Source organism: Pomacea canaliculata, linkage group LG14 (assembly GCF_003073045.1).
Source record: "Pomacea canaliculata isolate SZHN2017 linkage group LG14, ASM307304v1, whole genome shotgun sequence".
NCBI lineage: Eukaryota > Metazoa > Mollusca > Gastropoda > Architaenioglossa > Ampullariidae > Pomacea > Pomacea canaliculata.
In genome coordinates this window covers 12,411,237-12,428,232 of record NC_037603.1, presented here as the reverse complement: position 1 = coordinate 12,428,232, position 16,996 = coordinate 12,411,237, and the positions used below count along the sequence as shown (strand labels likewise).

The window sequence follows — 16,996 nt, the reverse complement described above, 5'->3', positions numbered from 1 at the left end:
AATCCAATCTCACCCTTCTCTGCCCTTTGCTCTTGCTCTCGGTGTGCTCTCTGCCAGCAGCCACCTACCCGTGGTTTTATTGAGGATACTGGGTATAGTATGTGTGTATGTGTGTAAGTCTGGATGTGTTTGTGGACATGTGTGCGTGACTGTGAGATTTGTCGGCCTGTAAGCTAATATTTGAAATACCTGTGAATAAACGATTTGACTAGCAGGACATAACAGTCAAACAAAAGCAGAAGGTTTATGTTTCCAGCTTGATTACCTAGAGGTCAAGTAGACTAAAGCTCAGTCAAAACTTGGAATTTCATGAAGATGTGTCAGGTTACTGCGCAGTCAAGACGAAGAAAAAAGCTGCTGTGTGCTGTGAGCTCGGGTAGTCAACACTTTCATTGTGATTGTAATAAAAGGCAGTACAAAGGTACAAAGGTACAAACATCCCTCGGCAAGAGACTAAGGAAGGTTGATGGTTATTTTACACAAAATGCTGACTACTGGAGTAGACGATAAAGGCATCTTGGTACCACGTGAACATACAAAAATATATTTACATACGAACATAAAACTGCTACACACACACACAAACACACAGCATTCAAATCCTAGTTTACTTGTCAATCATCTGATTGCTTCTTTACCGTCGACTCATTGTAGACTGACCAGTATTATCATCTGCACACCCCATACACCAGACAACAACAACGATGTATTATTGGATGCTTTATTGAGAAGAAAGTATTTAACAATTTTTGCGGAACTTTCCTAATGAAGCAAATGTTTGGTTCATCAAGAATGGTCGCTAGCCGGAGAAAGGTGATGGTGGACAATTATTATTATTATTATTATTATTGTTATTGTTATTATTATTATTATATTATTATTATTATTATTAACCCAGAAGAAATTGTCGATTAGACTATCCCACTGCGTGCGTCTCGTCCCTCCTTTTTTCTTTCGCCGAGTACAATAAATTTCAGCTGCACGACCATAAATTTCGAAGAAGGAAAAGCTAACACAAGCAACTTGAAGAGTGCCTGGCTGCACCTCCATTGCTATGTAGAATGAACCAGCAGTGTGTTTATAAACAGCCCTCTGTATTACTTAATGTTATGACTACCTGCTGTGGAACGAGAGGTCACCAGACTAGTTCCACAGGTCATGTGTTCTCTGAATGTTACATAATGAACATCATTTCAGTTTATTAGTAATAAGAGAAATAGTAAACACGGTAATAAAATTGATTTGAAGATGATAGATTACAGAGAAAAGAAAGAAGGGAGTAGTAGGGCGGGGTTCAGGCCAGTTGCAGTGTAAACAAAAATAAACAAAATCCCGCTGTTGTATTAGTGAGGCTGGTCAGTGGGCAGTGTCCGGCTTTGTCTCAGCCCCAGTCTTGAAAAGGTCTCTGGTGGGCTTGAACTCGTTGTTGCAGGCGTCTCCATGGCAACAGAAGGTGCACTGCCTCGCCGCGGTTCCAAACCAGATGGGGAAGAACGGATGGCATGAGGACGACTCGGAGTTGTCTTTGTCCACACACTCTTCCTTACTGGCACAACTGTACACACACGAGGTCAACAAAATACAGGTCAGCGCACTTTGACCTCCAGGCCCTGTTATGATGGTCACAGATGATGGAAGAGACGAACAATGTGACTTTTAGCAACAGTTTAAGGAATGTAAGAACGGACAGTATGATGTTATTTTCGTAGCAGAGGAGAAGATGGCAAAGAAGACGATTAACAATTGAAATTGTCATTTACAGAACTGCCACATTTTGTCTGACTTCATATCTTGTTGCCTTCTTATGAACATGTACCCGGGTGGCCCTATCTATATACGTACACCGGGTATACCGGGTGCTGCGCCACGGTCACCGGAGAAAGATACCCCACCCAGTCATACATTCAGCATTATTTACTTCTTTTGTATTATTTGTGAGAGAACACGGTAAACATCCGTCTACCCGACCTTAATCCAATATAACAACGTGCACATGTATGAATGCGAAGCTTGGTCTCTAACAAACTGATGGCTCGGATCACGTGACCCGTCAAGTCACGTGGGTGTTCGTTTGCACCTGCGCTGTGACGGAGGTGAATAATGCTAATGAAATTCTAGTTAATCAACTCTAGGGATTGCTGTTTCTCACCTGACCGTCAAACCAGTAAGAAAATGTCTACCTTTTGTAGATGACATTTGAATCCATCGTCTGAGTGAATTTCGTTCATGCAATAGTCTTTTCCTGTCGGACACTCAGTGGCGCTGGTGGCTGCCAGATCTTCGCCGTTGCACGGACGGTTGGCCTCAGGATCGCCACACACGAAGCACTTTCTAGTAACCGTTGCTGGTCCTCCTGTGTGATAAGGTCAAAAGTCACATGTATGAGGTCAAAAGTCACATGTATGAGGTCAAAAGTCACATGTATGAGGTCAAAAGTCACATGTATTGTCTACTGGCTACTTCCCGTCTCCTCTACAGAATCAAGAAACCCTCAGATCTTGTGTTTTTGTTTGTCTTTTATTATTCATCGCTGTTGTTGTTTATCCTTCTGTCTTTCGTATTGTCCAAGTCTCGTTCTTGTCTCACGGGCTAAGAGCACGCTCGTGACAGGTGTGAGTATGTGCTGTGTAAATCATGTGTTTATTATGATTATATATCAAACCACTCCTGCTGTCAATAGTCAACGAGTGTTGAGACCTCTTGTCTGTACTTTGTGCCTGATAGAGTTCGTGGAAATAACTAAGTCTGTGAGCACTTCTTTAAGTGCAAAAACAAGGCCATAGCATGCCGCTCACTCCTATGTCACGTGACCTAGAGGAAATTCGACTCATTGACTACAATATTTTCTAACTCAAGTGTGGACATACGCTGATACTTAATGTAATTATTTCATCACTGATATACGAATAACTTAACTGGAGCGTTACACAATAAAATTTATTAAATAATAAACATGTTTACAGCCGGTGATCTGTGTAAGGGGGAAAGGTCAAAAAGTCGTGACGTCACGATATGCCTAATTAACATATGTTCCCAGCTTTCCCATTGGCGGGCGCTTTCACAAGGTACAAGTATCGAAGCTCAATCCTCATGTCCGTGTTGTGGACTTTGCGATCATGAGGATGTTTGTAGGTGTGTATCCCAAAACCGGAAGTGACGTAATTACAAAGATTTGGAGAAATGGAATCATAAACTGAGCTGTACTCATGGTAAAAACATTTTAACACAAGTAATCGTGTAATATTTAGCTTGTCCATCTTGACGAATAAATATCCATGATTTCATAGCAATTTTTTTTTACCTCGTTCACCTGGAAGCCTACCTTCGTTTGCACCTGGCGGGACGACGACGAAACTGTTGGCCTCTGCTTGAGATGGAGCATCCTTCTCTTGAGCTGCTGGTTCCACTGCTTCGGAGTTCACATGTTCTTGTTCAGAGGGCGCTTGCTCCTGTTCATGTGATGTTTCGGTTGTAACGGTTGTTTTCTCAGGTTTGTTGATGTCCTTTTTACCGCTGATTAGCTGGAGCAATGACTTGTAGCCCTCGGCGATGTCGTGGACAGTTTGGTTGAGGATGGATGTTTGGTTCTCCAGACTGTCAACACTTCCTGACAGCTCGTCATACTCTCTTTGTAGTGTCTCCACCTTTCCTTTCAGCAAAGCCTCGTTCTGTTTCCTCAGCCTCCAGTCTGTCCCGCAGCTCAGCTATCTGCACCACCCACTGGACATCCTGAGGTTCGTCTTCTGCTGCTGATAAACAAAGTCACCATCTGCTACATACGTATGAGGCCATCATTATGAACTCGATCATTTGAATGACTTTGAGGCCATTCCATCCATTGTCACCATTCTGGCGTGAGCTAAAAATAGCCACTGGCTCATCTGATCACCCATGTCATCTTCATCAGATAAACAGACAGGCAGGCAGACAGTTAAACTGCCTTCCTAGCTCATGCGAAGAGCTTTAATTAGAAACCGAAAAAGCAAAACTATATTTGTCTTTAAAAAGAACACCATCTGTTACAGTGAAACCAAAATAATATCTGTTACAGCTACATAAGAATATCTGATACAACTGAACAACACCATCTGTTACAACCATAACAAATGCTGCAGTTCAGCTACAGACTCCAACATCGAGCTCTGTAAGAGGTGTCGCAATAACTTTTAATATTTAGACTTATTTTCTCACCTCGGCGGGAGTTGACTCCCATTCCTACCTGTGTAATGCAATCAATTTGTTGGTTTAAATGACAAGAGCAGGAAGTGTGTCGTTCGATCCTTAACCGTGTGGCGACATCTTGGGGAGAGTAATGCAGACGTGGGGTGGGGTGGGGTGCGCACCACCTGGTTATTACCTGACACAGTGACGTTTCTATGCCATTCAGTCCTCACAGTGCTTACCTGTCACAGTGACGTTTCTATGCCACTCAGTCGTCATGGTGCTCACCTGTCACAGTGACGTTTCTATGCCACTCAGTCGTCATAGTGCTCACCTGTCACAGTGACGTTTGTCTCCGCCCATTCAGTCGTCATAGTGCTCACCTGACACAGTGACGTTCTGCTCCGCCCACTCAGTCCTCATAGTGCTCACCTGTCACAGTGACGTTTTGCTCCGCCCACTCAGTCCTCATGGTGCTCACCTGTCACAGTGACGTTTCTCTCCGCCCACTCAGTCGTCATAGTGCTCACCTGTCACAGTGACGTTTGTCTCCGCCCAGTCAGTCCTAAACGAGAAGCTCGAGTCCAGAACTTCCGCTCTGCACTGATACAGTCCAGCGTCTGCAGCGCTGATGTTGCTGATGTTGAGCTCTAAGAAACAGGCCGAGGGATATGAAGAGTTGATGTATCCCTCCACAGAGAACCTGACAGACACAGCAATAAAGGCCTGATCATCACTACAGACGTGGCATAGCCGTTACTCGGGCAACCAGTAAGATAACGAACCACTACAGTGTCCGACAATTTCTTTTGTTATATATATAAAACAATATATATATATGTGTGTATACAAGCTATAGAAGGTAAGGTGCGCGTGCATACATGCTTTAACTTGACCGTGCATTAAACACACTGGTGTGTAGGTGAAGGTTTAGAGTGGAATTAGAATTTAGGGTTTGAAATTATGGCTCAGGTATAGATTTTGGCAGAATGAGCAGCGAAAAGATGTTCATTGCTGGCAACTACGTTGGACTGTTTGCACATGCGCAGACACATTCCAGTGGCAACACCTTGTTAAGAAGTGTGAGTAGCTAAGTGAATTAATGGACGATTGCTGTCGGTAGTTTCAGTTCCTTTCACCGACCAGTCAGGGGGAGAAGTTATGGAGTGTGGTCGCTAGCTCGAGGTTCAATAAATAAAGTGAGTGTTTTGTTTGTGTGAGAGAAATCTTTTGACAACATTTTCCGAGGCAGAACGAATCCAAAAGATGTTTATGATACACCCTGTCCAGTCTCGAGACACACGATTTCAAACACCAGCATCAACAGAAAGAAGTCCGCAACGCTGACGTCAGCATTGTGCGTGGAGACAAGGCCTCAGCCAATGGGAAAGCTGCAATATATCTTAATTGTGAGGTCACGATTTTGAACTTTTACTCTGTGTAGTTTGGAAACAAGGGCATACACCAGGTTTGGGGAAAAAGCATCTTGCACTAAGTTGTAACAAATCCTTTTTTAAGAAAAAATTACCCTACTAAGGTTTTATTTGCTCGCAACCACTTGTCATGTTTCTGCCCCAAGTCAGTATGTAATTAATTAATTTATTTTGTTTCACTGGTTGACAACTCACCGCCCCATTCCACTGTCATCTTTCACTTTGGGCTTAGTCTCACCAATCCTTATGGTCGCCAGTGCGTCTTCCAACTGAGAGGGCTTCTTTTTGTCGTCAGATACCTGATCTTGACTTTCTTCCTCCCCCTGGGACGAGGGTTTGATGATGTGAATCGCCAACACTGCCATCGTTGTTGATGAAGGTTTGTCGAAAGAACAGTTGACAATCAATGATTTGCTCTCTGTGTCGGTCTGCACTTCAATCTCAAGGCTCTGAGCTGCAATAAATATATTTCCAAATGAATTATATCGCTGGTGGACGTCGACATTTTACATGTACGATAATGTAGGCAATGTTAAAAAGATTTTCCTTCTCAAGACCTTAGTTTCCCAACGAGATGGGCGAGACATGCGCAAACCGTCCTTGTCCTTTACTTTATGTGATGAATCTTAAACCACGGAGGTTCAATTCTGGACTACTGACCCATTCTTAGCCTCTACTGAACTTGTAGTCCGTCTGGTTTTGGCAACCATTCGCAATAAAAAAAATTTAAAGTCAACAATAGTCTTGCAATAAATATTTTACTTTTTTTTCTTTCTTTTCTTTTTGGAAAAAAGTCCTCCACCTCCATTTCCAACGGTTGAGGGCTAATAAACTAAAAGATAGCTGATCATAAAGTTTCAATTTTTTTTCCTCCGTCAACACGAGAGCTCGCATCGTCTGCTCATATTGTTTATATTGATAGTAAAACCGAAAGAATTTTTTTGTGCTTTTACTTCGTCTGCAATCAGTCCAGCAGACAGATATAAATCCGTGCTCAAACCCAAACCCTCACTGACCCTAAACTAAACAATAGCTAACCCTAACACAAGCATTAATCCAATTTTATAGATTGTATGAAAAATCCAATTAAATATTAATAATTAACAATTAATAATTATAATTAACCTCATTTCCTTTGTATCTCCAAGAAAGTGGTTCGGGTGAAAGATACAAATGTTAAATTTTAGTTATAATTAATGTTCGTGTATCAATGTTGTAATGTTTTTAAAATACTAAACTTGTCATGAAATGAATCAAGTATCTTGAGTTCACCTAGAACCGTGGTGAGCCGCTAGGATTACAGGTGATCTCACTATCTCACCTCAGGGTAAAAAAGAGGGGTTAGGGGTAGACATATAAAGGACTGTAAATGAGAAAAATGTTGAGAAAAAAATTACCAGAATGTGATACAGAAAATTCGCAAAAATTTGTCAAATTTTTCTTACCACAGTCCCACCAACTCATAGCGAAGAAGGCCACCAGAATCACCTGGAAAACCGCCATCTTGCTGAGCTGTACAGTGAGAGAAGATAGATAGAGAAATTAATTCTACTTATGATATGACAATTAGACTAAATACTAAATAAATACTAAATAACAGTTTAAGGTCTTTGCAACACAATCTAAGCATGTAATTATTTCTTACCTAGTAAATAATATAAATATTTTCCGATAAATTTTTTAAAGTATCACATGTTTTGTCAGGTTATTTCGTGTGAAAATAAGATAAAATAAATTACTTTCATTTTATTCTCTTTTTAGTAAAAATTGTTAAAATTACATTTCGTCTTCATTTGTTATACAGTAAACAAACACAAATACTAACAAACATCAAATAGTATTGAAATACAGAGAAAAATCTAGGAACAACACTAACTTTCCAGGTAATTTAACTATTCAGATGGTTCTACAGCAAATGAAGTCAGGGTAGATACCCGTCCAGACTTGAGATCGAAAGACTAGTTAATACAAATGATTATCATCAAACAAGTGGCTTCCCTGGAGTGAAAATGAGGCTCGTGGCTCCTTTCCCTCCATGGGGGATGCTTTTATACCGCAGGTTCTTTACCTGGGTACCTGCAGCCCCTACCTGCAGGAACAAAAACAAGCCGATCTTAACATCAGCATGTATCCAGTTACCTACATGGTCCATTAACTTTGTTTGTGGCAGCAGTTTAATCGGCATAATCCTTGCTGGTCTGCCGTGAAATGTCCACGTCGATTGACTTACCGCGCGCCATCTTGTTCGTTATCACCTGCTAACGGGCCGCGCCGCCTGCGGGGAGTTGCTTCCCTTCACAACCTCCATCCCTAAACTGCTCTATCATCTCCTTGGGACAATGTTTTTAAGATATTTTTCCTCCGATTTTGCCTCAGATTTGAACAACTTTTTTTCTTTTTATAGAAAACAACATCTTGTTTATATGTTATTTTGTTGTTGACTTTCGATCACGTGTTGTCGTGGGTGTTATGAAGCAATGTCCCCGTCCTCACCTTCCACCAGTGCTGATTATTGAATTTTTTCTTTTAAAATTGTTTTTATTATCTGCTACTCAAACACAGGTTCTGAAAGCTTGCATGCGTCACCATTTTATGGATCAGGGTGGACTGGTCGGGTGGTTGAAGGTTGCTGCTGAGTTTAATTTTTGTATAATCTTTAAAACTCAGGTTCAGAAAGGTTATATTTTTTCGTCCAGATTTACACAACATGTGAGTTAAGGTTTAAGTAAATCAAAGATGTGAAACATTGAGTAATATGTTCTTCTGTATAGGACTAGGATGTGAACAGAGTCAAAGGTCACTATTTAACCCTGAGACTAATTTCTGACCCTGGTTCGCAAAGCTCGTCTACTTTCTTGTTCTTTAAGCACTCGGACACTTCAGAACTACTCGGTCATCAGAAACTAGTGTTCCATCTAAAGGTCAGTGAACAGTAAGTGACCCTTCCATAAGTTGTTTAGCAGCAGTCCATAGCTCATCAAGACCTGTTCGCCCATCAAGTCCATCACACTTAGATGTAACGGGTCGCGGTAATGTTAGTACCCGTATGACCCAGTCAGTGTTTAAATCTCTGATTTAATTAAAGATCGACTTATTTAGTTATACAGTTTAGTCTCCTATGTAGTTAAAGCTGGATAAGAGAGATTGGACAAGTAAAAACGCGCCTTCTCTTAAAAAGTTTTAGGTGGCACCCCGAAACAACAGCTGGCAAGGTTCACCACGCATCCTACCCTGCTGTAAAAGTTTGTTCAGAAAACGGAAGACTAAACTGTATGAACTGGCGACAAACAAACACCTAAAGAAAATCTATTCACGTGGGCCATTAAAGCTGCTGAGGCAAGAGTTGAGATCAATGGCGATATCGCGACCAGCTGCTTGCCGAGACTTGCCGAGAGTTGCGACGAGATCTTGGACTCTTGTTTCTGTCGGACTTGAGAGAATTATGTGGAGTTGACACAAATGCTAGCACACGTGTCTCGAAATCCAGCAATCTGAGAAGACGAAACAGCAGCCATTGACCTGTTGCTATTGATGTCTGTAGGTGTAGAGTTCGAGATAAAGTTAGTCACTGAGAGCGGGGGTACTGATATCCCAGGGGTACACTGGGTAACATTTTCTCCGTGGACTAATGCAATATTATATATTCAACTTACTTTACATAATACACATGATAAACTGTGTTAGCTGAGGTCACCTAAGTCGGTGCACCAAGTGTGTCTACTGTTGGTCTGTGTGTTTGTGTGAGTGTGCACATATAGAGAGAACTTATTCACTGTAGTTAATATGTACATGCATGTACTTATCTGTATATTGGTAGCCTGAGAACACTACCTATTGGATTACTAAAGTTGTATTAGTTGCATATTGTCCTTTGCTATAAAGTGTATATTTACTACATCTGAGCAGATGTCTGTAAGTTCACTGTTGTTTGAACAAAGTAATCGCCTTCATCATCATTATCTCAAAAAGTAGGAAAGTTCTTGAATTTTTTGTTTGTTTGAATGATTATTTTTGGATTTACATTTCATTTCTAAAAGACGAATTGATCATTTTTATTGACATTCTCTCCACTTGGTCGCTTTTAACTGCTGTCTGTAACTTTGAAACTGATAACCAAAACCGTTACAAATTATGTCTGACACAGATGTCAGCAATGTTCACACCCACCTACTCCAAGTTTTCTTTGATGAGGCAGGTTGGATTGTGGTCAGCTTCTACAGACTTTGTAGAAACCCAAACTACAGGATTTAAATCCTTAATATGTCTGGAGAGAAGGTGGATAGTCTGATATCAGGGTACAGTGATGTGGGCTCCTGCCAATGACCACGTGACAGCCACACGAACTTGCCAAAGCATGGTAAGGTAAACAATATCACTCCATTTATTGTTCCTGAGTACAAAACCAGTGTAACAGATGATGATGAGGATGAGGATGAGGATGAGGATGAGGATGAGGATGAGGCCTTGATTAAATTAAATTAAAACATTTTTGTGACATAAACAGTCAATAAAAAAAGGAAACACACACAATCATCAAAGATGTCGCTTCTGTTGTCATGAAAAATTAATGCAGTAAGTACGCACTTACAAGCACAACAACAACAACAACAACAACAACAACAACAACAAATCATGGTTAATCAACAAACCACCAATAAACCGGAAGTGACATGTAATGTGATGACAATGGTGTGGCTTGACTACCATCCCACAATGTTCACACACTCAGAGAAGGGAGAACACTAGGCGTCCAAGTCCATGCAAGTCTCCTCAGGTAAAGGAGGACAAGCATCACTCTCACAAAAATCTGAGTGGTTCTACCAACTCACTCTTCACATTCCCACCTCATGAAAAAGGATTGGGTGAGGGCTTCACCTTTACCTGTTTACAAGAACTACATCAGATTCTCTGGACCAGTCTTTTAGGACATCAGCGACTGTACTTGACTTTTGTGGGTCCGACCACGTGGCCAAATTCAACAGCAAGGCAGATGTTGACAGAGTTTGTAAAATAATCTGATAAACAATAGTTATGACAGACCAACTTCCTCAGAAGTTTTGTTTTGCTTGAAACAGAAATAAACCTCGTGGCATGAAACATTGCTGAGATACACCAGAGGTCAGCTATTAAAAAAATGAAAATTATAAATATTATTGCAGCGACTGTGACCAAACTACACAATGTGAATGAGTAGTTAATTAACTGTTGTTTGAGCTAATATTCAGCTTCAAATGTGGTTTGGAAGAATGCGAAAATAAAATTACATTCTGTGATCCCGTCAGTGCAAAGAGCATTTGGACTGATATCCACGAAACTCTTTCGTTTGGGATAAGTGGTATAGCAAAATACACTTGGGATAAGTGGTATAGCAAAATACACTTGGGATAAGTGGTATAACAAAATACACTTGGGATAAGGGGTATAACAAAATATATTTGGGAAAAGAAGTATAACAAAGTGAACTTGTTTTAAGTGGTATAGCAAAATACGTTTGAGACCAGACATCTGCTATTAATGCGACTAGGAATAAAGACAAAAAATAGAAATAAATGCAGTACCTAGTAAAATATACGATAAACAAGATGCCAACAATCACATGAAGACTAGAAAACAATAAAAGCACTCGGCAATGTCGCCACCCACTGTCCAGGACAGTGAACTCACCTGGGGTCACATTCATGAACAGCTTCACAGTATCAGATTCAAAACTCAGGTATCACAGCAATGTACAATTTGTAAACATTCAGTGCATACAAGTCTCTTTCTCTCTCTCTTCAAATCACTCAGAGTATTTTTTTCCTCCTGTATCAGGGTATAAACAATGTCTTCAATGTTCACATAAACAAGTCACGCTGCTCTTTCAAAAATCATTCAATGTTGCATTTTCAAAAATCAAATGCTAATTGTGATTTGTGCATCACAAACATGGGTAAATTCACAACAATAAAAAAACTATATAAAAACAAAATATTCACAACATACTATCTTCAGAATTATAGCTCGGTCCTTCCCTGTCCCTCCCACAAGTGTGATCCCCGAGTTTATTGCGACCACGAACGAGTGAGTGTCGAGTGTCTTAATGAAACAGCCTCTACCACCCGATTCCTTGGCCACCCGCCATTCCGTGTGATGTAGTAGTCTATGTCCACGTCACTGGGGGACGACACTGTGTCCAGGCGAAGTCCAGAGGAGTTATTGCCCAGGGGGAGGCCGGCGTTGTTGGTGACATTCGTCATTTCCTTTGTAGGCACGATTGAAAATGACGAGACCTCGTCAGTGATGATCACTCGGTTACCTTGGTGACTCAGGTATTTCTCTGCAACAATCAGGAGGTAGGCTACATCAATATACACACATAAGTATGCATTTTTTTTTTTTTTTTTTTTAGTTCGTGTGTGTGTGCGCGTTTGTATTTTCACTGGGTTGTGTTATCAACAAATCATCTAAAAATGATATCTAAATTCCAGAACATCGCAGATATGACTCATCTAGAACATCACCAAAAAAATTTCATACATCATGGATAAAATAAATTCAGCCCGCAATAAACAGGTTTGTCCAGAATATTGGACTCATTGAGCTTCCCGCACGAATCAAGGGAGGTAACAACAACACGTGGTGCAGTATCACACGAGTTACGGTTCTTGTCAGTGAGAAATCCGTGTTGTCGGCAAGTGAATGCACACAAACAGGTAAAAGTAGTAATGATGGACCTACCTGGGGCTGAAGCAGGGCGGATTTGTGTTGACCCGGAGTTGGGCACCAGAAACAAGCTCGGGTCAGTGGATTTCTGGGGGTCACCAAAGTCAGTGTCCTGGGGTCACAAACACAAACAAACATAAGTACGATCTTTCCTCGTTTCTTCCCTCTAACAAACACAAACATACTCTCAAACCAACATGTAGACACATCCCCAGGAGGGTGAGTGTCTTACCATAGTCACGACAGACAGATGTACTTACAGATTAATCAAAGTATACTTGTAAGAAAATAACTACTCACATCATGTAAGAGAGTAAAAACTGCATTGAAACAAAAAAAAATACTCAAAACTGTATTTGAAACAGTCAAAAATCATGATTAGTAAGAAAGCAACTACTTACAAACATTACTTCAAGGTTTGTAGAGACACTTAGCCGTTTATTCAGTGTTATGTTTGTGAAGGTGGAAGCATAATATTTCTCTATGATGTAATCTTTCTTCCTGAATACAGCTTCTGAAATAGAAGAGGGAAAATTTATTTATTATTCTCCGATAGAGAGAATGAGAATTAAATTCTTATAGAACTACTGGATCAGTAACCCGTTCATGTATTTAAACTGTGAGGTATGAAACAGTGGTTTTATTTTTGTAGTTCTGATGGAATTCCATTCGAACAACATGATCACTAATATTGGGAACACCCGAACAACAGCAACAAATTTTTTTAAATAAACCGAGGTTTACAAAAATGTGTGCATGTAGGTGTATTTGTTTATTTGGAACACAGATTAATACCTTCTTCTTCTTCTAACACGCACTTCCGGAAGCTGGAATTATATTTTATATCTTTAAAATTTTACTGATAAAATGACAATGAGGAGAATGTTGAAGGCTCACCTTCTGTACCACCTGACCGCAATGGAGCCATTTCAGGAAACCCTTTTGCAGAGGCACAGATATAATTTTGGTTGAACTTTCCGTCAGGTTTCAGCAGCACCATCATGGGGGGCTTTTGCACGGGGATGGGCAGCCACTCCTCCCTGATGCTGAAGTTGCCTCGTCGGACCACGTGGACAGGTGATCTCAGATCGACGACAAAGCTCTCCTCGCCTCCGTTATTGTTATTTCTGTGATCTTTGTTCAGTTTGAACTTTTCTCGAATCGTCACGTGTCCTTTATCCAGGCCCAGAACCGTGACCTCGTGGTTCACCTCTCTCTTGTCATCGAGCTCAATGTTTGTTTCTTTGACTTTGAACGAGCCTAACATGTTTATGACAATTTTTCCAAACGAAAAGAACTTTATATGTCCATGCTTCTGCATCTCAGGCATCTTTTCGTGGAAAGCAAGACAATAATCTAAGTTATCCATGTTTGAGAAAGACGATGATATTGTCGATGTCAGATTTTCTTGATGTGCAGCACTAGTATCGTTGGAATGACACACTCCGTGTGGCACAACAGAAGGAAGGCAACCAGACACGAGATGAAGACTGGAGCAGATGACTGACAGTATCCAGACGGTGCAGTAGCCGTTGGAAGAGTGAGTGACAAGCGAAGCGAGGGAGAGATTTATTCAGCCGTGCACGTCACTGACCAGGACACGAGCTGTGCGTCGCGCGCTCTGGGTTTTGTCGTCGCCACCCAGCCTCCAACTTTCTTCCGGGTCTCGACAACCCCGGGACCTTCTGCACTCGCAGGAAATTTCGTTTTCCTAAAATCTCCGCTATGACGACTGTCTGGCTTCATTTGTTCATGAAAATATACTTTCTGACAGTTACAGAAGCAGTCTATACAGACCGAAGTTTTGTACAGAATAACAACAACAATAATAATAAACATTGTTTGATATAGAGCATTTCCCCGCTAAGCACAAACCCAGTAGAGTGTTTAGAAGCACACAAAAAAAGAGGAAAGATGAAGGTGGAAATAGTACTGTTGAGTGAAAGAATACTGGATGGATAAAGCTGAGCATTCGTCTTTGCCACTAACCAACAACTGTGTTTCATTTCGGGAATATCGAGACAACGACGGATATGAGTGACAATAGGTTTTCGTACTGAACTCCTTCACAGTCCAGTGAACTGGTTGCTACCATGTGGGGAATGTGTTGGATGGTGTTTTACACCGAGACAGCAACTATGGAAAAGAAGCCAGCCCTGTGAACAGGACCAGCTTTATTTGAGGACGATACCTATCACCTCGCCCTCGCTGCCTTGCCTTCCCCAACCCTCGATGGAGTCAGATACCAATTCCCCAAATATGAGTTTTGTTCGGTCATTGGAAAAACTGTCTGCACCGGTGTAGACCGTTACTAAAGTGAAGCAAACAATCAAGCAAAAGAGAAAACCTTCCAGCTGGTAGGTCAGGGGGACAGGAAGGTGGACAGCTCTAAAGACAGGTAGACGATACGACAGACAGATAAACAGATTGTTGACAGTCGCACCTTGCTGTGTCAAACGGAGAAAGTCTGTGGTCCGCCGGAAGTCAGGTGGTGGATTCGTGGTAGGATTGGGATTGGAAGAGAGTGAAGTGCAGTTGAGGATCCAGGGGGGATCTTGTTCAAACTGCAACCATTGAATGTCTCGCACACCACGTGACCTCTGGCTGTCATCGCGAGCAGCGTGCGTCACGCTGTGCGTCCAGTAGGTGCGTCCTGCCGCACTGCACGGTGGTCTTTGATCCCCTGACCCCAGGGCTTTGGTCTGTATTCTGGACATTGTTCATTATAGTGCAATGTCCACACAGTTTAGTAAGGAACCTTAGGAAGCATCTAGAAACAACTGAACTATACACAGTAAGACAATAACAAATCAAGAACTGTACACTTGGTATAGAAACCGGAATTTCCCAATTTGGGAGCAAGGTGGGGACATGCTGACATGCACGAGCCTGAGTGTGACACTCGGATATCAGTGTCAGATGGCGTGTACCCGGATGTTAACCGACTTACATCGTGTGCACTTTAACGCATGTTTAAAAAAATTCAACTAAGGAAGTGGGAACGACAAGGAACTACACAGGGAGATGGAAACTATATCCAGAGAAATTAATTTCAATTGTAGATGGAAAAGAAACCCATTCAGCCTTAAACTTTGTCTCTGTTATTAGAATATTTACAATATAAGTAATAATTTATACTGTTATAGGTCACTTTAACAATTGATTGGGTGTTATTGTTTTTATTGTTTATCGTCGCAACAAATACAATATTGCGGCCAAATTAATAGTCTGACTTGATCCGAATTATGTGGGTGTAGGTAATTTCATATAAAACTTTTAGTAATGTATTTATATCTGATTTAATTGGCGGATATTTTACAGGTGTGCTGTAAGGATGTCTGGGAACACCTTACAAAAAAGCTTAACTTATAACTTATAATTGTAGAAATAAGATTTATTATATATATATCTCAGTTGACAACATTGCGAAACAGTGCAAAGTTGGAGAATGAAGAAAGGAAACAAAAAAAAAAAAAACACCGAAAAATTAGGAAAACGACGGGGTACACACGAGTGTTGCGAGCGTCACATCCAGTTGTTAGATGGACGAAAAGATGAAGGAGCCAGGGTGTAACCCTTGACAACTCAGGTGACTACTTGTCGCAGCGTGTTTCTCGGGTATCCTCTGGCTAAGCTCATAAACACGAAGCACACCCGGTGTAGCTGACGATCTGAACCTGCTACTACATAGTTTTAAACATTATGTCCTCCACACTCATCAAGCCACCCGTCATTATTCAGATGACATTTCCCGAAGTCGGCAAAATCTGCCAGGGTTAGGACCAAAAGTTATGAAACCGAAGGAAAGGCCAACCAATTATGAAACAGGGAAAACGCAGAAACCGACTGGTCCACTGACTAAAACTATTTTTAGCCATTTCACGGGCGACTGGGCAACAGCAATTTCGGTTTCGCTGACCCACACGACTCCTGACCCCCACTTTGGTGTTTACAGACGTGTCACACCTTCAACATTCCCAAACTGACCCATACCAATGGACCGACGAGGGTATGGGTTTATGGAAGGGAGAAACACAAGTGTTGTCATTTTATCAAAAATGGATATTTACTAATATTTGACATATTCCACAACTCGCCATTTCCAGGAGTTTGTCAGCTGCTAGAACTCGGTATTTAGAGGTTTTTGTCATGTTTTGAATTAGAGACTGGGGGGAAATAAGGAGAGGAAGAGGATGGAGTTGTGAATTCAGGACTGTCTACTTCTCACTTGAGTCGTGTGGAGTATGTAACTGTTCTACAGGATTTGAGTAGCTGTATCCTTCACTGAGACAATAACAGAACTGTTACATTCGAGGACAAGATCTGGGGTCACCCCCAAGGTTTGTCTTCCTCGTACTGCACTCACCACTTACTGCAACAGGAACTACAGTGTTGGCGTCATCAACACTCACCAAAACAAACAACCCAACTGACAACAACAAGCTCTCTTGGTCTGATCGGATGAGCACTCAGGGCAGTTGACTTCCTGTGAGGATGTCTCCGAGCGCCATCAGGATGAATGCTCATTTCCTTCAACATCCCTCGCAAGTTCCGGAAGAGGAACTAAGTCAACACGAGACTGGAGAGACAGAGACTGGTGGGCTGCAGATACCACTCAGTGTTCAGACAGAGTGGTTCACCGTGTTCAGAGTGGCTCACCGTGTTCAGACAGAGTGGCTCACAGTGTTCAGAGTGGCTCA

At 41.5% G+C, this 16,996-nt stretch overlaps 2 protein-coding genes across 8 annotated transcripts; both read right to left on the bottom strand.

Moving 5' to 3' along the window:
• Window positions 1–832: 832 nt before the first annotated feature.
• Window positions 833–7,894, bottom strand: LOC112555468. Of its 7 annotated transcripts, none has more exons than XM_025223894.1 (8): window positions 7,825–7,894; window positions 7,593–7,683; window positions 7,040–7,106; window positions 5,790–6,048; window positions 4,692–4,864; window positions 3,323–3,749; window positions 2,181–2,353; window positions 833–1,555 (listed from the first exon to the last, which is right to left on the bottom strand). In XM_025223894.1, the coding sequence occupies exons 2-6, from the start codon at window positions 7,629–7,631 to the stop codon at window positions 3,619–3,621; spliced, it is 669 nt and encodes a 222-aa protein (XP_025079679.1). In that variant the 5' UTR covers window positions 7,632–7,683; window positions 7,825–7,894; the 3' UTR covers window positions 833–1,555; window positions 2,181–2,353; window positions 3,323–3,618. The 7 variants fall into 7 exon arrangements, with proteins under 7 accessions (XP_025079679.1, XP_025079683.1, XP_025079681.1 ...); XM_025223898.1 differs by having other exon boundaries at window positions 7,529–7,683; window positions 7,825–7,893; XM_025223896.1 differs by having other exon boundaries at window positions 7,471–7,683; window positions 7,825–7,892.
• A 2,058-nt stretch (window positions 7,895–9,952) lies between these two features.
• Window positions 9,953–14,042, bottom strand: LOC112555465. Its single transcript, XM_025223888.1, has 4 exons — window positions 13,194–14,042; window positions 12,698–12,810; window positions 12,312–12,408; window positions 9,953–11,910 (listed from the first exon to the last, which is right to left on the bottom strand). The coding sequence occupies exons 1-4, from the start codon at window positions 13,663–13,665 to the stop codon at window positions 11,636–11,638; spliced, it is 957 nt and encodes a 318-aa protein (XP_025079673.1). The 5' UTR covers window positions 13,666–14,042; the 3' UTR covers window positions 9,953–11,635.
• Between the last annotated feature and the right edge of the window lie 2,954 nt (window positions 14,043–16,996).

Excerpts from the sequence above, each read along its gene's own strand:
- LOC112555468 (XM_025223892.1), bottom strand. The coding sequence starts at position 7,779 with ATGCCGATTAAACTGCTGCCACAAACAAAGTTAATGGACCATGTAGGT. Across the intron at positions 7,107-7,683 it reads GCTTGTTTTTGTTCCTGCAG|CTCAGCAAGATGGCGGTTTT; the intron begins GTAGGGGCTGCA and ends CTCACTGTACAG. Across the intron at positions 4,865-5,789 it reads GATGACAGTGGAATGGGGCG|GTTCTCTGTGGAGGGATACA; the intron begins GTGAGTTGTCAA and ends TGTGTCTGTCAG.
- LOC112555465 (XM_025223888.1), bottom strand. The coding sequence starts at position 13,665 with ATGGATAACTTAGATTATTGTCTTGCTTTCCACGAAAAGATGCCTGAG. Across the intron at positions 12,811-13,193 it reads GCGGTCAGGTGGTACAGAAG|AAGCTGTATTCAGGAAGAAA; the intron begins GTGAGCCTTCAA and ends CTTCTATTTCAG. Across the intron at positions 11,911-12,311 it reads CCGCCCTGCTTCAGCCCCAG|AGAAATACCTGAGTCACCAA; the intron begins GTAGGTCCATCA and ends TGATTGTTGCAG.